General features: G+C 32.2%; 3 protein-coding genes and 1 pseudogene across 3 annotated transcripts; 3 read left to right on the top strand and 1 right to left on the bottom strand.

The window, feature by feature from the left end:
• The first annotated feature begins 4,588 nt into the window (after window positions 1-4,588).
• Window positions 4,589-6,752, top strand: LOC129876094 (splicing factor Cactin). Its single transcript, XM_055951407.1, has one exon. It carries the CDS (start codon window positions 4,700-4,702, stop codon window positions 6,725-6,727), a length of 2,028 nt encoding a protein of 675 aa, XP_055807382.1. The 5' UTR covers window positions 4,589-4,699; the 3' UTR covers window positions 6,728-6,752.
• LOC129875549 (uncharacterized) lies at window positions 6,727-7,125 on the top strand (annotated as a pseudogene).
• A 1,384-nt stretch (window positions 7,126-8,509) lies between these two features.
• LOC129875550 (probable fatty acyl-CoA reductase 4) lies at window positions 8,510-10,314 on the bottom strand. Its single transcript, XM_055950860.1, has 8 exons — window positions 10,134-10,314; window positions 9,940-10,043; window positions 9,655-9,819; window positions 9,477-9,539; window positions 9,177-9,391; window positions 8,910-9,071; window positions 8,746-8,811; window positions 8,510-8,573 (listed from the first exon to the last, which is right to left on the bottom strand). The coding sequence occupies exons 1-8, from the start codon at window positions 10,312-10,314 to the stop codon at window positions 8,510-8,512; spliced, it is 1,020 nt and encodes a 339-aa protein (XP_055806835.1).
• A 9,722-nt stretch (window positions 10,315-20,036) lies between these two features.
• Window positions 20,037-22,404, top strand: LOC129877253 (protein LURP-one-related 10-like). The gene is made up of 2 exons (XM_055952743.1): window positions 20,037-20,553; window positions 21,824-22,404. Exons 1-2 carry the CDS (start codon window positions 20,284-20,286, stop codon window positions 22,196-22,198), a joined length of 645 nt encoding a protein of 214 aa, XP_055808718.1. The 5' UTR covers window positions 20,037-20,283; the 3' UTR covers window positions 22,199-22,404.
• Window positions 22,405-22,576: the final 172 nt, after the last annotated feature.

The following is a 22,576-nucleotide window of genomic DNA, read 5'->3' on the forward strand; positions in this document are numbered from 1 at the left end:
TTCATCTTGTAAATGGGGATAAGTCGAAGGATATTGACTAATCGACTTATGAACCATCATAGTTTCGGAGGTAAGGTTTAAGCCCCCTCTTTGTAACTTTGTTCTATTATATTATGTTAAGGATTGGGGGTGTTCGTCTCAACCCCTGACCACCACTAGGGGTGAGATCCTTGTGTAAGGTCCGTTAAAAAAAAAGATCATCACCACCACCAATTGTCATATAAAAATTTTAAAATATTTTGTTGGTATAATATACTGGTAAATTTGTCCTCGCTTCGTGCGGTTATGAAAGACGATAAGATACCAATATATATTTATCCAAATGTATAATTGATTTCATAGAGAAATACGTTTGGTTAGTAATTAGTTGACTTCCAACAAAGTCATAAGTTGTTATTTTGAACCAAAAGAAAAGCTAAACTTCCGACAATAATTTTTTTATATATAAAATAAAGAGAAATCATAGAGAGAACTATGAAAAATAAATAAATAGTGCAACATCATTCTTACAATCTTAATCATTAAAAAATAGAAAGAAAAAAAATACAAAATCAACGGACAATCTTTCAAACTTTTATAGACACCATTCCTACAAGTCGATTAACATTCAATAGCCTTCATATTATTTTTTAAGTCAAACTAAAGAATGAATAAAATAAGTATCGAAAACATAACAACTTAAAAGGATAATGTGAGCATTTCTATGAAGTTTTACAATGCCTATTTATTATTTTAGGAGTTATAATAATAAAAAATCATGGGAGTAATGAAAATAAAGACCATTAAATTATGTATTAAAGAATATGAATGAACGGTTAATTGACATATTTATTATTCTACAATAAAAATAAAAAAATTAGAGAAATTGTCAAAAAAGAAGAAGATGATGAAGAAGAAAATAAAATGATTTCTTAGCCAAAGATTATAATAAAGATGAAAACTCAAGAAACTCAAGCATTATTGTGTAGATTTTAGTCTTATTTAAAACTTATAATGACAGATTTGTAATTGAAAATTAATGGAAAAGAAATTATATTTAGACATTTTAAGAAAGTAGAAGGCCAAAAATAAGATAATTATGTCCTACAAAATCATAAATCATTATTTTGAATCCAAAAATTTTATAAATTTACGACAATCAAAACTTTATATAAAATACAAAATAAAGAGAAATCATGAGAGAACTACAAAAATAAATAAATAATGTAACATCATTCTTACAATCTTAATCATTAAAATATTTTAAAAATATATGAAATCAACGCACAATTTTCTGAGCTCTTTTTGACATTCACTTTCACAGGCCACAATCAATATTTAATAGCCTTCGTCTTATTCTTCAAATCGAACCAGATTATCAACATAATAAGCATGAAAAATATGACAACTTAAAATGCTTATGTGCTCATTTAACAAAGTTTTACAATATCTCAATTTATAGGACTATAATATAGAATATCAAATAATGTCATGAATATAACTATTAACTATTTTGGGTGTTATAATAATAAAAAATAATAGGAGTGATGAAAATAAAGACCATTAACTTTTACATTAAAGAAAATTAAAAATGACCTTTTAGCTTCTTAAATTTGCATATTTAACATAATTTAGAAAGTTAAATGAGTGATTTTTTAAAATATTTTTAATATAGCACATAAATAAGGAAAAATAGAGAAAAGCCTCCAAAAATTATTAAAAATAAATTGTAGTTCTTGGCCAAAGAGAGGTGTCATATCACTCATTCCTAATTTTGTTATTATACATAAATATAAATTATTATTTTTCTCTTGCAGTATATTTATCATGATGACTATTTGAAGAGCCTTTTTCTATATTGTCTCGGTTATATTTCGAGCATTTTTTTTCATTTTCAATAACATTTTGTTGAAGTGGAGAATTAAGCGTCCTATCCTACAAATCACTAACCAAAATTGAGGTGAAAATAGAATCATTAGGAAAGTTTGATGAAAAAGTCTATTTGCACAATGATTTGACTTCTTTTTTCCTACATGATCGAGTATTTTTTCTATTGCAGCTTTTCTTCTTTGTTAATTTTTTCCCCACTTTTTAAATTAAATTTTTTCGTCTTATACGATTTATCTTTGTGTCTGCTATTTGTTCAGCATTTTTATTGACAGAATATACTAAAATTTGCATTATTTGAAATTCTTGTCGAGTTTTAACAATAAAATTCATGCAATAAAATTTTTACTTACATGTAAGTAAAAAAAAGAGAAAAATAAAAACAATTATACCTTTTCGCCAATAATTTTGTGGAGGACTATTTAGATTTTTTTCACTAAATTGCTAGATTGAAGTTCTATCCGTTGATCAAAAGATGAATATCATGAAGAAGATGAAATTTTTTCATTCAACAAAAAAAAGCACCTGCAAAAAAAGTAATCAAATCTCATATATGTAAAAATAAAATAAAAGCAATATATAAGATATAAAATACTTTTTTTATAAATTTATAAAAAAAATGTGATTCTTGGCCAAAAAGACGAGCAAGCTTCACCTATTTAATCTCTAACTGTACTATACATATAATTTGATCATCTCTTTTGTAACAAAATTTTCTAATAGGTAATTCCTCTTTTAAATGCAATAAGTACAACAATAAAATACTCAATGTAATTCCACCCATAGAATTTAGTGAGGATAAGATGTACACATACTTTACCTTATATATTTGTGAGGTACATAGGTTGTTTTTCCAACAAACTTAAAGATTGACAAAAAATAACCAAAAGAAAGTCCTATTAGAATCCAAGAGAGATTGCAAACATAACAACTAATAAGAAAAATCATACATGATAACAACAACAACAACAACAAAAATAGTGTGAAAATCAAAATATAATAAATTAAACAACAAATAGTAATAGCTAATACAAGTCATCGTCTATTATATATATATATATATATATATATATTTTCCTTTACTTCATATATACAATGTGATTTTCTGCGAAAGGAAAAAAGAAAACAAAAAAAAGAGAGAGTTCATAAATATATATATACCAAAGAATGAAACAAGCAAGAAGATCATATAAAGGCGGACATTGTTATTTTATTTGAGAATTATATTCTTCAAAGTGAAACTACAAATAAGAACGAAAAAACCTTGGGTTAAGGGAATGCATCTCTAAAAGGGTTGGTGAATTTATACAATTAACGGGAAACCTTCAAATAATATAAAACATTCAATAGGGTAAAATACACTTATAATATAAGGAAATCTTTAGTTAAAATTAAGAAATCATTAATTGGTAATTCACTACAACAACAATGACCCAGTGAAATTCCACAACGTGGGGTCTGGAGAGGGTAAAGTGTACGCAGACCTGACTCCTACCAAAGTAGGATGTCTGTTTCCGAAAGACCCTCGGCTTTGTAAAATAAAATAAAATAAATAAATAAAATTAGATAAAAATAAAAAATTCAAAGTTTTATGGAAAAACAAATAACGAAATTTGCAATATTAGTTTTTTTTGTGGGGGATAATAGAGTAGGGTGAAGTTATATTGTAAAAATAATATTGTAATATATAACAAAGAATAAAGACCTAAACCTTAGAGGATTTTTAAGTGCCGAAGGTTTCCTATTTCAATATTTTCTTTGTACCCATTTTTAGTATAATTTTATTATATTACATAATTTAAAAAGGAAAAATTTAATACACATAATTTAGTTGATTTTAAAATTCTAAATAGTAAATGATAATTGTCTATTGTATGGTTGATTTTTGGTTTTAACCTATTTTGGCTATTAGTTTTTACGGAAAAGGGTCAAATATATTCCTGTATTATTGAAAATAGTTTAAATATACCTCTCGTTATACTTCTGGGCTAAATGTACCCCTCATGATATACTTTCGATTCAAATATACCCATCTCATTATACTTTAGTACAAATTTACTCTTAATTTTAACGGAATAACACTTGAAAAACTCAAAATTAAATAATTCAAACAAATTTTAAATATATAATTTTTGTAGGAATAAATAAAATTTTCAAGTACTAATTTGAGTTTTTTTTTGAAAATGACAATACAGAATGCATTGCATAATTTCAAGTAATAATACATGAAATTTTTAAATGCTAATTTGAGTCTTTTTTTCCTTACAATTTTGCAGTATTTTCTGTTTTATCATTTTGTAAGAAAAAAGAATAAAATTAATACTTAGAAAGTTCACGTATTAATATTGTATTGTCATTTCTAAGAAAAAAAACTCAAATTAATACTTGAAAATTTTATTTATTCTTAAAAATATCAGATATTTAAAATTGAGAATATATTATTTAATTTTGAATTTTTCAAGTATTATTTCGTTAAAATTAAGGGTGAACTTGTACCAAAGTATAATGAGAGGGGTATATTTAAATCGAAAGTATAACATGAGATGTATATTTAGCTCAAAAGTTTAACGAGGAGTATATTTAAACTATTTTCAATAGTAGAGAGTATATTTGACACTTTTTCTATATTTTTTATCAAATTTATTTTAGTTGGAAAAAGATTTATAAAATTTTTAACCATAATAAAAAAATCTTTTCTATTTAAAGACCTTCCTACTTTTAATATTATGTAGAGAGATTTTAAAAAGAAGAAAAGCAAAAATCCCCAAAACCTAGCCCGATTCGACTGTGAAATCTTTCGATCTCTATTTCTCTGCTAATACTGCCGCCGCATATGGATTCCTCCGGCAACCGTAGCAATAAAGGAAAGACGGCGTCCAAGTCCGGCAGACGCCGCCGCCAATCTTCCGACGACACTGCATCAGACTCCGATTCAATTTCTCACATAGAGTCCGAATCAGACTGTTCTCCGCCGAGTAGCAGCCGCCATTCAAGCAGAAGCAAAAGCAAAAGCAAAAGTCGAGGTCATAGAAGCAGATCGAGAAATCATGATTATCCCAACGAAGAGAGTAGCGACGACGAGCGAAAGAAGAAAAAGAAGAAAATTACTGAAGAAGAAATTGCTTTATATATGACTAAGAAAGCACAGAAGAAGGCAGCGAAAGTAGCGAAGAAGCTGAAAACGCAGAATGTTTCTGGTTACTCAAACGATTCAAATCCATTTGGAGATTCGAATCTGAACGAAAATTTCGTCTGGCGGAAAAAAATTGAACGAGATGTTACTCGAGGTGTACCGCTCGATACCTTCTCGATGAAGGCAGAGAAGCAAAGGCAGGGAGAAAGAATGGCTGAAATTGAAAAGGTAAAGAAAAGGAGAGAAGAAAGAGCAATTGAAAAAGCTCAACGAGAAGAAGAATTACAGATGCTAGCTAGAGAAAGGGCCCGGGCCGAGTTCCAAGATTGGGAGAAGAAGGAAGAAGAGTTTCATTTCGATCAGAGCAAAGTACGAACCGAAATTCGTCTTCGTCAAGGTCGTGTTAAGCCTATTGATGTTCTTATCAAGCAATTAGAACCTTCTGGAGATTTCGATGTGGAAATAGATGAGCCTTATGTGGTGTTCAAGGGTTTGGCTATAAAAGAGATGGAAGAACTTCAAGAGGATATAAAATTGCATATTGATTTGGATAGGGAAACGCCACTGCATATACAGTATTGGGAAGCCCTTTTGGTGGTTTGTAACTGGGAATTGGCTGAAGCTAGGAAAAGGGAGGCAATGGACAAAGCACGAGTACGCGGAGAGGAGTTACCACCTGAATTGCTTGCAGAAGAGAGGGGTTTGCATTCCAGCATTGAAACAGATGTGAAGTCTCTGTTACAAGGTAAAGGGTATGGTGAATTAGAAGCATTGCAGTCACAAATTGAATCACAAATGCGATCTGGTACTGCTAAAGTAGTAGAATATTGGGAAGCTGTTCTTAAACGGCTTCAGATTTACAAGGCTAAGGCTTGTTTGAGGGAAATTCATGCGAAAATGCTGCGCGAACATCTTGAACATCTTGAGAAACCATTGGAGAGCCATGATGTAGAGGTGGAAGAGACATTGAGGACTAATGAGGAGGACACCGATCATGAGCAAAATGATGTTCGAGCCATGTCTCCAGACTTGAATGAGGTGGTTAAGGAGAAAGAGGAGGTGGAGGAGGAGGAAGAAGGAGACGATGAAGATGCTGGGTCTTATTCGCCTGTGTTAATGCATGGGGATGATAAAGAAGAAGCAGTTGATCCTGAAGAGGACAGGGCAATACTCGAGAGGAAACGTATGGCTGTTTTGGAAGAGAGACGTGCCCAAGATAAGGTTTTGCCACCAACTCCTGCGGAAGACAATTTTGAGAAGAAGGCTTTTAAAACTATGGGAGCAATGGATGAAGGGGATGTAGTATTTGGCTCAAATGACGAAATTAATCTTGATTCACAGGTGTACTGGTGGCACGACAAGTATAGGCCAAGGAAGCCTAAGTATTTCAACCGTGTTCATACTGGTTATGAATGGAACAAGTATAATCAAACTCATTATGATCATGACAACCCACCTCCAAAGATTGTGCAGGGATACAAATTCAATATCTTCTATCCTGATCTTGTTGACAAAGCAAGAGCTCCAACTTATGTCATAGAGAAAGATGGAGATAGTGCTGATACTTGCATCATAAAATTCCATGCTGGCCCTCCTTATGAGGATATAGCTTTCCGAATTGTTAACAGAGAATGGGAGTACTCCCATAAAAAGGGGTTCAAGTGCATATTCGACCGAGGGATTCTGCATTTGTACTTTAACTTCAAGCGTCACAGATACCGTCGTTGATGAGTCTAGATCCTTATGCTATAGAAGATGATCTGATGAAGCTCTTCGAAGTGGAGGCTTACAAGGTTTGGGCAGCCATGGAATTAGATTAAGAAAAACAAATTGAAGAAGCTGAGAATTACATGAAAGAAGCAGAGGATCATCTTAACACTGCAATGGAAGATGCCATGGATGAATTCTGCCGATTCGAAGAGGAAATGAATCAGATGGCTAAATCTGAGTATGATAGCCTCGTAGGTGTTGCTGAAAGAGCTAGAAATATGGGGAAACTTATGGAGAAAGTGGCTACAAGTGCTGCAAAAAAGTATATTGAAAGTGCTGTTAACTCTGCTGGTGCTTCAATGAAAGCTGCTATTAAAGCCATTTCTTCTCACTCCAACAAGGTTCATCCATCTTAACACATCTATCCACTAATTATCCATTTCTTCAATTTGAACTACTGTGTTGGATTATAAATGCATAAATAAGTATTGGAACAAATTTTCTTTAGTTGTTTTCTAATTAGCTATATATTGTTCTGATAAAGGAAGTAACATATATAAAAGTATTGCTTCAGTATTACTTACATATAATAGTTTCTTTAACTGATTTAAAAACAACATAATGGAATTCAAGCAGCAACACATCATTTTATTTGGAAGTTGAGAGAACCTCCTTTATTCGCATAATTCTACTTTCTTAGAAAATGTACTTCACTAATCCCGGAATGTGAGTTTCCTTTTAGTATTTTTCCCATTGATTGGTTGTTGGATCAAAATTAAATGTATCATCTCCATTACTTTCTCTCGTTGCCATTCACAACATTTCAGCATTCGTACCATCGAAACTGCTAAAAATCAAGCATGAATGGTGTTAGAATATCAAACATGAACAAGTATACAGATGTTCGTTCAAACATCAAGGTTGTCTAAATCAATATGAACATAGAATTAAGAGGAAGAAAGGAAGGGAAATCGAATTATAAACTCACATTCCTTTAAAGAACGTGTAAGGTTTGTACAGTTCAGCTACTTGAATGACGTGATTGATCCTTCTTTCTAAGTTTTTTTGCTGGGCTTGCAAATGTTGCCAAAGTATCAAGTTTGCCCACTCTAATATCTGAAACATGTTAAAACTATAAACTTAGCTAGTGGTAGGCCATCAATGTTGAAGACAACTTTCATAAACACCTCTGTATTCTTTTACTATACATCGCTCCTGCCTATCGAGATCTTTCTCTCTTTTACTATGCAAAGCTAACCTTTAATGATGGCATGCAGTGGATTGCTATGTAGTTGTGAAGGCTATCCATACTATCCAGTAAGTGAAATTTCTTCACTTTTACTGGCTTTCCTCTTTTGTCAATCCATGGATTCTTCTTGAAATAATCAACGCCAATTCTTATAAAATCATCAATTTTGATTTGTTTCCTCCTAGATGAGCTAATATGGTAAACATCTGTACCGGGAAGATGGATTTCGATGGACTGCCATAGCCGCAATGATTGAGTTCACAACCATATCGGCTGGAATCTAGACAAAATGGCATTAAGGAATTAGTAAATACTTAGAAACTCAAAATGTATGTAGATGAACTGATTTATACCAGCTGGCATAAGGCATACACTATATATACATATGACTGACTCACATACCACATCTGTTATGGTTTCTCTGCCACCCATTTGTGGAATCATATTGAATATTTGACGATACATTCTGTACCTTGCTAAAAAACCGGTCCACGTAAGATAGCCAAAGTACGGTTGAGCAATCTATTCCTTGGTAATCAAAGCCCAAAGATCTATGAATTAGCCCATGCTTGACTAGCCAAGCAGACAAACGACCCTGCATCTTTTTTATCTCTCCTACAGTTTTATTTGTATAAGTATTTCACATTTATGATTAAATTTATGAAAATTGACCCACCACTTCTTATTTTGGACAAAGGAATCCCCCGTTCCCTGTCTTTGTTTCTATTGCATTCTATCTCATTGTATCACATTCTGTTCTGCAAGATTAGAAAATCACCATCAATACCTCGGTCTAGGTATTGCAACTTCCTGTTTTCCTTTACCATAGCTAACAATGAACGTGTCCATGGTTCTGTGGGAAGGAAGAAGCAGATTATATTGGTTTACTAAGAAGAATTACTCTTCTTTAATTTCCTTGTGTGCATAAATGGTACTATAATTATTACGTACCTCATTCCTTCAATCCATCCAGGGAATGGCTCCTTGTAGGTGCTCAATATAATTGTTGGCGGTAGAATTATGAGTTGGAAATCCTCCTTGAGGTGTACCAAAAGCATCTCTCTCATTGATTTTGTGAATGAGTATGTGTTTGGCCATCCATGTAGCCTTGCCCTGAAGAATCATATATGCATACTTGTCTTGAATGAACCCTATAAAAGAATAGGGATATATTGATTGATGACTGATGAGGTAGATTGATTTTATGAATCGTTTTACCTCTCAATACCTAGAGCTCTCATGGCTAATGTAACTTCTTTTTCTCTGGCATTCCTATCTTGGAGGTCCTTTAGTGCCTCCTCTACCAACTTTTTTTCCACGTCTATGTCTAAATGAGAACTTCCATTAAGCGTCTCACCGTAGCTGAATGGCTTCTCTAGTATCAATCCTTCCTTTTCCCCACAAACATAGGCTGAAAATAACCAGTCCTTACGCTAAAGTTAATAGCGTCAAAGAAGTCACATGATAATGAAATTTGGTTAAGCACGTATATATATGATGGAGCTGACTTGTGCTTACATGGAGAAGCATCATAAGTTTTGAATACTGCTTGGCAAATTTGAGAACATGATACATTGGTCCCTATTGCAGTATCATATCAGCAAAAATATGGAATGAACCTTTTCGTTCTAATTAAGGAAAGAATTTCATTCTATATCTACCTTTCATCAAATCTAGTTGTTGCAGCTGAGTTTACAATTATGTCTATTTCTCTGCACATCTCATCTTTCAGCTCAGAATTTATCCCCAAACTATCACAAGCTATATCCCCTGCAACTGGGAAAACCTTGTCTTCTAGAAATCCATGTAGGTTGGTGCCCAACTTCTCCCTCAGAACTCCTAACAGATCAGTTTTTATAATCTGCACTTAAACAACATATTGAGCAGTGAACTCTGATAATCTTGAATTCTCATTTGGTAATGCATGACTACGGACGGGTAGTCTAATGTGCTGGAGCAGGGGGAGTTTGGTAGTATATACCTGGTTGTTGAAGCGTTGTTTAGCTGAATTTGAATCTGGAGCTCTCATTAGCAAGTAGAGCTTCTTCACATTTGGTTGGACTCTGAGTATCTTCTTGGAGAGAACTACAAGAATTTACAATAGAAGCAGTAGCAATACTAATATTATTCACAAAGCACTATTAGTGCAACCTAAAGGAGAGACAGGGAAAGTACTCTTTGCTAGGTAGCCCGTTGCACCAGTGATGAAAATGGTCTTGCCCTCGAGAAATTCCTCAATGCAACACGATTCCATTGATGAAGAATGTGAGCTAGAGGTGAAGGAAATTAACACGATTAAATTCATACTGTAGAGTAGCACACCGTTTGTTGCAAAGTTCAGTGCTTTGTTATCCATTTCTTGTTTATGTATTTGTTAGGCCAGCATGTATTGTGATCTTCATTCATGAAGGAAGAATTTTGTCAACTGGCCATAAAGTGTGATACAAATCTGGAGTTCTGATTAACTTATGCTAATTGCTGAAATGAAGTCACTGTTGGCTGACAACTTTTTAAAGTTAGTCTTTTCAGGGTTCCTTGTATCGTTTGCATAAGAGAGAATCTGTTTGTCCAAGATCCAATTCTACCAATTAGCTTATCTAGATGAGGCTGGCACTGAATGATTGACATCCTCTTAATACTAAGAGGGACCCCTGGGTACCTGATTTGAGGACTCCCTTTAGAGAACCCCAACATATATAGTATCCTTTCATGAGTAACCATACTCATGCCTCGAAAATATGCAGAACTTTTCTCATGATTAACAATTATTCCAGAAGCCATTGAGAAATCTTGGAAACAGTGGTACAGTTTTTGATGTTATAACTGATATGTGTGTAGCATTCAAGTTTAGCTTTCAAGTTGAACTGGAGTGTAAATCTTTGTTCAGTGGTTAATCGTTCGTATTTTATGCTGCTCCCTCTACCTTGCTGCCTTTTGATTCTGAAACAGTGTTATCCTTAATGTTTTATTTAACCATATCTTAATTCTTTTGTTAGTTCTTTCCAATGTCTTCTCTGACCAAATGGGTGAGTGGTGTTGGAAAACTATAATTTTATTGTTTTTTCCGGAATTGATAACAATAGTGTCTAGACCAGCTTGCTATGATTATAGGTTTTTGGAGGTGGTATTTTTCAATTAATTTTCATTTGATTGTATTGGGAGGAATTGTGAAATTTGAGGCTCCCACTGCTTAATTCTGTGCGTAGTGCTTTTCACCTCATACTTGCTCTTGAGGTCTGGGACGGAAGTTTGAGGAATGAGTTGATTTTCTTTATGAAGTTGAATTTGCTATGTTTATAGGAGGTATGGTTGAACAGAATAAGTGGAAGGATTTGTATGTCATTCTCCTCGAAAGTGATGTTGATAACTAATATAGAAGACTGGAGACAATGGACCTTGTTTCCTACAGAAGAATCAAGTTAGATTAATGAAACTATGTCTAGCAATGTCATTATTAAGCTTATTGTTGCAGTGTTAAAATGATTTTGGAGTTTGAAACTGTCTGGATATCCTCTTATGAGATGACATTTGTAGCTAGTTTCTTTCCCCAGTGAGTTGGACTACATATCACTGGGATTTCCCAATGCATCACAGGATAAGTTTTTTATGAGCAATACATGTGAAAATGAGGTTTTAATTTTTCAATGTTCTTTATTTTCAACAACATACCCAGTGAAATCACACATTTTAATGTTTATTTGATTTTTGGAAATATTGGTCAGGCTAACTTACGCACACCTTGACTAATCCACTCAGAGAACTCTTCATTCCACAAGCACATGTTGCCAAGTAGCCATCCCTGTTCTTTGCAAGTGAGCCTACTTCTTCAACTTCTCAGAGCTTCAGAAACCTAACCTGGCCTTTAAGGTTCAAAATGACTGAATAACTATGCCTTTAGCCATGTTATATTCCTAAGTGAGCTGAAACATGAGATGAAGTAATAAGGATGCCATTTTGCATCCATTTAAGAATGAAGATCATTGCTGATATACTAAAGTCTGTCAGATTTTCTCAGCTGACATAGTAGAGTTCTAATGTAATGGGCACATTTTTTTTAAAGCTATATTTAAGTTGTTTTTTTTTGACACGTAACAAAAGTAATAATCTAACTCGTGACCTTAAAAAGAAAATCATTTAGCTGTAAAGCTATGTCTTCTTGTGATATTTGATCAAGGAAAAAAATAATCATAGTAGTATATATACTATAGTATAGCACAACTTCTTCATCTACTTAAATAAGAAAAGATATACTGCCTCTACAGCTATCTCATTCTCTATGACTATATTTGATTGAGCATGAAATTTAAGTAAGAATTTTTTTTAGCTCGTACCAAGGTAATATTTGAACTTGTGGTTTCAAAGTTGACACGACTCCAATATTGAGATGTCACTTGTCTGTCATTGTGTAGAAAGTTCAGCAGCAAGAAATTGCTTGGCAGTCGATTTTACTGATAATAATAATGATAATGCAGAGTGATCATGATGGGGAAGAAGGGCACATGAAGAACTAACTCATCATTCAGCTCCATAAGGCAAAAACACAGATGAGTTAGTAGTGCACGCGCCTTGCTTCTCCATCTTGTTCAAACCTCTCCTTAATTTTCCTTCTACAAGATGGTTGTTGTTTGATGTTTCAAGTATTGGGTGTGGAATATCCAAGTCCTACATTTATACTTGACGAGAAAAAGTTTAATCAAGTGTAATGATACTCTTAAATGGTGCAAGTGCTATGAATTTTATAGGGTTTTACCTAATAATACCCACATAACAAAGATGATGAGCACTTCTAGATCATTACAATAAGTAGTAAATATAATTGAGCAAGACATAGAAATAACCGTGATGAAACAAGTCTGGTGTACTAAGCTGTTGCCCGTTATAGATGAGTCCGGAGAAAGGGCCAATCAGATAGGGTATTATGTTCATAAATCATACCCTTACCTTATAAAATACTTTCTAATAGCAGACTTGATCATGTTTTTCTTGTCAAAACGTCCATTCTGATTGTCATTTTTTTTCCCTCTCATGTTGGAATTTGAGGTGATATGGAAGACCAATTATTTGTAATCGTATCCAAGAGAAGGGCCAGGAGATCTGTTATATGAAGAAATGTCCATCTTTATTATCACAAATGACCAAGGCAGTATTGTGGTTACATATTCGACAAAATTCAGTAACTTAAGCTCAAAAAGTTCATTTAATATGTATAAATAATATATCGAGAATCTAACAAGTAAAAAACATTTGTAATTCATAACTTATAAACTTAAAATATTGGCTCTACTTCTGACATCCACACTACTTTCTCTTTTATGGTTAATAATTAAGGGGCTATTATATAGTTGCCATAGAATATTCATCTTCCTAAAATATCACTACATTGTTTTGAAAGAGTCAACTTAAAAAAGGTGGAAAAATGTTTGTGGCAAAAGAAGAATTGAAACAGAACTGAATTACTATTGTGGACCTCTCTTTGATTTAGAAATACACTTCTACATGAAGTTCTTTTTTAGGTTACAATTTGAGATTATTACAAATTGTGTTTAGTTCCAACATGGCTAAATACGGATGAGAAAGTCACTTTATGTGGTTTTAGAATTGATGTAGACCCAAAATTCATAGTATTTTAAAAATAAATTTTAATTTTTATTTGTCATTTTGAATATATTTTAAAAATTACTATTTTTTAATACATAAATTAATTATTATTTCTTAAAAAATGTAAAATTCAAAGTAAACAAATAAAAATCAAACGGAAGAAGTATATAAGAACAAAGAATAAGAAAAAGAGTAAAATGTAAAATGTTTGGTAGAGATTAAATGTTAGAAATAACTTACAACTTCTCGTCCATAATGTCAAGCAATTATTCTTTCTGTCATAGCTTTCAATTTTTTTCTATTTTATTTATTAAATGAAAATGTCTCCTCAATAATAATGTATACCATATTACGCAAGTGGATGTCCACTTGGGCAAATTGTCCACCTTTTCTTGTCAATTTGCCTTTTTTTTTTTTTTATCTATATAGTGCCAACTTTGGCAACAAAAACGAAAAAACATACGGATGCACAAATACATAAATATACACGGCTTAATCTTTTTTTTTCTCTTTTTCATATTTTCTCCTTCTTAAATCTTCTTAAATTTCTTTAATTTTTCAGAAGACAATATGAATATTGATAAGCCTAATAATATTTAAATAATTTATTTTTGATTTGTGTGTACTAAATGATATTTTTGCTCGTGTCCGGATAGAGAATGGGCACGACTCCCCCTCTCCCCGTTTTATCGTCCAAATAGGCCGGCCGTTCTAAGTTTCGGGGTTGGATCCCGGAATATGGGTGTCCGATCCTTATGGACTAACGAGAAAAGTACAACCTGTAAATCCAGCGTGCTAGTCCATGTAAATAAATAAAATCTGTATAATGAGCCATGTATTAATTATAATATTTACTTTATTTCCTTTTGAAGAAAAATATGGATATGCCTCAAATTTTATTTGGATCAATGATCAATCACGATGATATTTGTGTAATTGATAGTGGAACAACTCATGCTATTTTTAAAGACGAGAAATATTTTCCAACTTGCTTAGAAAAAAAGCAAATGTTTCTACAATTTCTGATAATTCAAAAATGATTGAAGGCTCCGGGAGAGCTACTATATTTCTGCCTAAGGGGACAAAGATTGTTATAGACGATGCACTATTCTATTCTAAGTTCCCAAGAAACTTGTTAAGTTTTAAAGTTATCCGCAGAAATGGATATCATGTTGAGACACTAAATGAAATGAATACTGAATATCTTGGTATAACCAAGAGTGTCTCAGGCCAGAAATATATTTTGGAAAAATTACCAACTTTGTCATATGACCTATATTATGCACAAAATAGTGCAATTGAAGCACATATGATTGTAAACCAAAAGTTTACTTATCTAAATAAATTTGTGTTATGACATGATCGAATAGGTCATCCTGGATTAATAATGATGAGACGAATCCTTGAAAATTCAACTGGACATCAGTTAAAGAACCAGAAGATTCTTACGAATGATGAATTTTCATGTGCTACTTGTTATCAAGGCAAATTGATTGTCAGACCATCAACCTTGAAAGCTGGCATCGAATCTCCTGCCTTTTTAGAGCGTATACATGGAGATATATGTGGACCTATTCATCCACCTAATGGATTGTTTAGATATTTTATGGTTCTAATAGATGCATCATCTAGATGGTCTCATGTGTGCCTCTTATTATCTCCCAATCTGACATTTTCGAAGTTGTTAGCACAAATAATAAGATTAAGAGCACAATTCCAAAAATATCCAATTAAGGCCATTCACCTTGATAATGCTGGAGAATTTACATCTCAAACTTTTAATGATTATTGCTTATCAATTAGGATAAAGATTAAACATCTTATTGCTTATGTTCATACTCAATATGGCCTTGCAGAGTCATATATTAAGCACCTACAATTGATAGCAAGACCTCTATTAATGAAAACAAAATTGTCAATTACTGTTTGGGGTCATGCTATCTTACATGCCGCAACACTTGTACATCTCAGACCGACACATTATAATAAATACTCTCCGTCACAATTAGTATTTGGTCATGAGCCAAATATAGCCCATCTACGCATTTTTGATTGTGCGGTATACGTACCTGTAGCACCACCACGTCATACAAAAATAGGCCCTCAACGAAGGTTGGGCATCTATGTTGGGTTTGACTCACCCTTCATAATTCGATACCTTGAACCATTGACTGGAGACTTATTCACTGCTCGATTTGCATATTATCGGTTTGATGAAACAAATTTTCCGCCATTAGGGAGAGATAAAAAGGAACCCAAAAAAGAAATTACGTAGAAAGTTTCATAACTATCTCATTTTGATCCACGCACCCGCACATGTGAGCAGGAGGTCCAGAAGATCATCCACTTACAGACAATGGCAAATCAAATGCCAGATTCATTTACTGATTTGCAATGGATAACTAAGTCACATATCCCTGCAATGAATGTGCCTATCCGGATTGATGTTCCAAAATGACCATCTACTAGTATCATAACTTCTGAATCCCAAACACGCTTGAAACATTGTAGATCATTGGGTTCAAAAGATAAAAATTCTAAAAAGAGAAGTGTGAGGAATAACAAAAATGATACTACAAAAGAACCTTCCGAAGAAGGTCAAGATTTGAACTTTTAATAAGTTCTACTGGTGATGAGATAAATTTAGATCGATCAAAAATTATGGTGGATAATATTTTTACATATAATGTTACACTTAACCTCATGCAAGATAGTGAAAGTCTTGAACCTAAATTCGTCAAAGAATGTCAATGTAGATGTGATTGGCCAGAATGGCAAAAGGCAATTCAATCATAATTAGACTCATTTGCTAAACGTGAGGTTTTTGGACCTGTAACCCAAATCCCTGAAGATGTAAAATAGTTGGATATAAATGAATTTTTGTACGAAAACGAAATGAGAAAAATGAAACTGTAAGATACAAGATACGTCTTGTTGCACAAAGATTCTCTGAAAGACCCGGGGTCAACTATGAAGAAACATATTCACCTGTTATGGATGGAATAATATTTTGATATCTCATCAGTCTAGCTGTACATAAAAATCTTAAAATACATCTAATTGATGTAGTTACAACTTACCTTTATGGTTCACTTGATAATGAAATTTACATGAAAATCCAGAAGGATTAAAATTGCCTGAAGCATGTAATAAGTCTCAGGAGATGTACTCAATGAAATTGCAAAGATCATTATATGGTCTGAAACAATCAGGGCATATGTGGTATAATCACCTTAGTGAGTACTTGATAAATGAAGGTTATATAAATAATGTTATTTATTCATGTGTTTTTATCAAGAAAACAGAATCAGAGTGTGTTATACTCGCCGTTTATGTTGATGACATAAATCTCATTGGAACCTCTGAAAAGGTTCAAAAGGCGATTGAATATCTAAAGAAAGAATTTGAGATGAAAGACCTTAGAAAGACAAAACTTCGTCTAGGTCTGTAAATTGAACATTTAGTAGACGAGGCCTTTGTCCATCAATCTGCCTACACTAAAAAAATCTTAAGAAGATTTTACATGAACAAAGCACATCCATTAAGTACTCCAATGGTTGTTCGATCACTTGAAGTGGAAAAAGATCTATTTCGACCTACAGAAGAGGATGAAGAACTTCTTGGTCCTGAAGTACCATATCTCAGTGCTATTGGTGCACTTATGTATCTTGCTAACGCAACCAGACATGATATAATATTTTCTGTTAATTTGCTAGCAAGGTATAGTTCATCCCCAACGCGAAGGCATTGGAACGGTATCAAGCATATTTTGCGATACCTAAAAGGTACTATTGATATGAGTTTGTTTTATACTAACAAAGGTTGTACAACTCTTATTGGTTATGCAGATGCAAGTTATTAATCAGACCCACATAAAGCTCGATCTCAGACATGCTATTTATTTACACATAGAGGAACTGCTATATCATGACGATCTATAAAGCAGTCTATTGTTGCTATTTCTTCAAATTATGCTGAAATAATAGTAATTCATGAAGCAAGCAGAGTGTGTGTGGTTGAGATCGATGATACAGTTCATCAAAGAAAAATGCAGCCTGAAAAATGATGTCAAAGTACCCACAATTATATTCGAAGACAATGCCACGTTCATAACTCAATTGAAAGGTGGCTTCATAAAAGGAGACTAAATGAAACATATTTCACCAAAAATAATTCTTCACACATGATCTCTAGAAGAATGGTGATATTGATGTACAACAAGTTCGTTCGAGTGTTAATCTTGCAGATTTATTCACAAAGGCATTGCCAACATCAACTTTTGAGAAACTAAGATATAAGATTGAAATGCGTCGTCTCCAAAATATCAAATGAAGTTTTCATCAGGGGGAGTAAAATATGCGCTGCACTCTTTTCTCCTTAACTAAGATTTTGTCCCAGAGGCAATAATCAAGGCGTATTAGCAGATGTGTATACTCTTTTTTCTTCACTGGGCTTTTTCCATTAGGTTTTTCCTAGTAAGGTTTTAACGAGACACAACGTCTATGGGGTTCAGAATTACTATGTATATTATTTCTTGTAATTTTTTTTACACGTGACATCCAAGGGGAGCATTACGCAAGTGGATGTCCACTTGGGCAAATTGCCCACCTTTTCTTACCTATATAATGTCAACTTTGGCAACAAAACGAAAAAACATACAGACGCATAGATACCGAAATATACACGGCTTAATCTTCTTTTTTCTCTTTCTCATATTTTTTCCTTCTTAAATTGTTAGATTAATTTATTTTATAACATACCAAACTTTAATGGTAACTTTTTTCATGTCCATAATTAATGAAGGCCAATCAAATTTTAAAAAAAAAACAAAAAAACAGAGAATTGTCTCAAGTCCTTGCACTTATTTTTTACCACGTAATCGAGACGATATGGGACAATCACAAGAACCTTAGCTTACAACTTATTTTATACTTAGAAGATTATATTTAGCAAAATGGCTTTATAGACGAATAAAATCTGAGAAAGTTGATCCATAATATGACATATTATATATGCTTTTATCAAACAAGAACATAGGGAGTTGAATTTTTTTCTCTTTTTCTTACTATGTAAGGTAAGAATAGCTAATTTTTTTTAGGAATAGTTTTAAATATATACAATAAAGTAATTAGTTTTCGATAAATATAACCATATTTCTATTTAGCCAAAAAGAGGCCATGAGCCCAAATTGCTCAACACTACAAAACTCAATTTCGGCTCAAGGTTATTAGGCTTTTTTTGCTTCGTTTCCCCTTTTTTTTTTCCTTTGCAGCATGCCCTTTTATTTTTTATTGTTTTTTTGCTGTATTTTTTTAAAATAAAAAATATCCTTTTTTTCTCAAAACTTTTTTCATGAATTTTTTTTCATCTATCAATATTGAATGGTATATATATATATATATATATATATATAATATACAAACAATTATATAGTGTATACGTAATGTATCAATATTTTATAAATAGTTATGTAGTGTATACATAATGTATCAATATTGTATAAATATTTATATAGTGTATATGTAGATATGGTATAAACTATTTTTTTTAAAAAATAAATTAAAAAAGAAGATCAATAAAATAAATTAAAAAGACAAATAAGGCAAACAAATAGAGAAAATATGACCTTAACTATAGAAAAAGTAAATCTTATCTATAAAATAAATAGAAATATTTTTCAAAACATATAAAATGTTGTAAGAATATTATTTAATAAGTGCATTACCCATTTAGATAACAATGACAATAAATATTCCCCCCGCTTCATACGCGTTGAAATCGCCGACAAATGAACGATTCCAAACACTCCAATAGGGATTGTTTGGTATTAATTTTCGTTTAATTTATACGATATTTGGTAGGAAGATAAAAAATAAGTTATTTATGTTTAAAATTAATATAATGTTTGATTGTCAATTTAGAAATTCGTATAATTAATACATATATAAGTTATGTACTCTCATCGTCTCATATTAATTGATCATTATACTAAAAATATTTATCTCATATTAATTGTCCACCTTACTAAATCAAAAAAATATTAGTTAATTTTTTTCTATATTACTATTACAATTAATTCTTTTTGAAAGTGTTCATATTTATTTGTAAAGTTTTCAAGAATTTTAAGAGGTGAATTAGCAAAATTATTTTTTTATTTATGATTTCTTAAGCACCATATAAAATGAAAAATGATTAACTAATATTAATATAAAAGGAGGAAGTATTATTTTTTATCGGATAAAAGATAAATACATTTATAAATTGATCCTTCCATAATGTCTTGTGAGTCAAACCTATGGCATAAAACTTGATTAATACGGTTTATATTTTTGGTATGACTTGGTGGTTATTATACAGAAGGAGGTTTTTTCAATAAAGATAAAATCCTCATCTAAAGGATAGAGACGGCAACAAAAATTATAACCGACTATGAATTATCTTGAGATACCAAAAAAATACATAAATATCATAATTAATTCTTACGCGTAACCCTGACCAAAAGTAAAACGAATGGTTACTTTGATTTGACGAACTTTATAGTTTATTCCATATTCCCTGACCATCTTCCCACTTTCCTATCTTTTCTTCTTCATTAATCAATAACAATTTCCACTATAAAATTACTTCAATTCCATTTCCCAAAACTCACAAAACTGAAAAATCCTTGTCTTTTTCTCTAAATCTGTCCAAAAAATCATCTGTATTTTTAGTACAAAACAAATTAAGTATGGCAGGAACAAGTAATTATCCTCCTCAGATGGCTATGCCTATGCCGGTTGCAAATCAGGTGGCAATAATAAGCCCACAATTCTGTGCTCCATATCCAGTTGATTTGAACATCGTAAGGAAACTTATGACTTTGTCTGAAGGTGCTTTCGGAGTTACCGATGTCAATGGAAACATCGTTTTTAAGGTTAAGGGCAAGTTCTTTAGCCTTCGTGATCGACGTGTTTTGCTTGATGCTGCCGGTAACCCTCTCATCACTTTTCAACAAAAGGTAATTAATTATTCTTTACCACTAGTAAATTTTGTTATATTTTATTTACTTTTTGCCCTGTTTCAATTGGTTTGTCATATTTTAATTTGATACAAAATTTAACAACAAAGTATATGATTTTTTTTTTAAGACGTGTGACCTTAAACTATGTCAAAAATGTTTTTTCATTGAAATTATATAATCTGTTGAATTGACGCGATTCGTAGTATATAATGTGTATACATTTTTTCTTTAATTTTTTTCTCAAACTTTGTCATTTTCCCTCAAAAAAGCAAATTACGTAAATTAGGAAGCATGTTCAATCAGAGGGAATGAATGATATCTAGTATATACATCTTTGTTGCCATTTTTCTAAATAAGGATAGTATATCATGTATTCATGATATCTAATACAAATTTTGTTTAATTTATGTGACGATATTTGACTGTACGTCCAGTATAAAAAATACTACGTAATAATCTATTAATCAGAGCCGACAGAGGATGGGGGATCTGACAGATGAGAAATAATATTAGTTAAGAAGTAAGTAGTTCATAAAATATTCATGCACCTATATTCAACGGAAATTTTCAATTTTGCTCCTTTGTTATTGATATTTTTCATTTGTTAGTAGCATATTTTACCTAGTAAATTTATCCTTAATCACGAAAAATTGTACGTTGTTTGTAGTAATTCCACAAACAAATAAATTGTTAAACCATGTAAACTCTCATCCAAATCTCTCAGTGAAGCTTCATAGGATCTTTCTGTCAAGGTGCAGGTAGTCCGCATCTTCAGACATGTGTTGATGCAATGTAAAAAATGTTGTGTTAACACCTATAAATTGTTAAACCATGTAAACTCTCATCCAAATCTCTCAGTGAAGCTTCATAGGATCTTTCTGTCAAGGTGCAGGTAGTCCGCATCTTCAGACATGTGTTGATGCAATGTAAAAAATGTTGTGTTAACACCTAGCTATGGTATTTTCTTTACAAATTTGGGATTAATTTCACGCGATGGTCACTAGATTTACTCTTTGTGACATTAAAATCAGAAAACTAGTTTTTGTAGCTCACTAAACTGTGTGTTAGTTTCCCCCGCCACACTAGTTTTTGAAGACTACCTAGTCTATCTTTTTATCATATTTCACCATACTGCTAGTCATTGTTATTAGATTTTATGGAACCCCAAAGGTTTTACATGATCCAGGAATATCTTCGGCTACACAGAGGAATTCATCATGACATTTATTAATTTAATTTTCTTTTTTCGCGATTTCGCCTTTTCCAGATGTTGAGTGCCCATAGGAGATGGCAAGTCTACAGAGGAGAGAGCACAGACTCAAAAGACTTCCTTTTTAGTGTAAAAAAGTCTTCACTTCTTCAATTCAAGACTAAATTGGATGTCTTCTTAGCACACAACACAAAAGAAGATGTTTGTGATTTCAGAATTGAAGGCAGTTGGTTGGAAAGATCATGTGTTATTTATGCTGGAAATTCTTCTACTATAATTGCACAAATGCACAGGAAACACACTGCTCAAAGTATACTACTTGGGAAAGAAAATTTTGGAGTCACTGTGTATCCGAACGTGGATTACGCGTTTGTTGTTGCTCTGGTTGTGATTCTGGAAGAGATTAACGAGGATCGATCAGGTCAAGATTAAGATTATGATCTTTAACGTTGCCAATATCTGATGTATATTAGCGTATTTTGGCTTTAATTGGGAGTATATACTTGATTATTGTTAGATTTGCGTGTGTTGTATAAGTGTGTAGCACTATTTTGGTTGGAAGCTTTTTAGGCAGACAAATTATGAAATGCTATAGTGTACTTTTTCTGCGTTTCATTAGGTAGTAAGTTATTTTGTCTTTCGTCAATTTATGTGATATACTTTTTGTATCTTAATTAAACTTGATTGTCAGATCTAACTATGTAGGATTCATTATGTATCTTAATTAAACTTGATTGTCAGATCTAACTATGTAGGATAACAATGAATGTTGTTTTGCTTGCTTGCTTTGGATTACTTTTTATCAGAAAG

Source organism: Solanum dulcamara, chromosome 12 (assembly GCF_947179165.1).
Source record: "Solanum dulcamara chromosome 12, daSolDulc1.2, whole genome shotgun sequence".
NCBI lineage: Eukaryota > Viridiplantae > Streptophyta > Magnoliopsida > Solanales > Solanaceae > Solanum > Solanum dulcamara.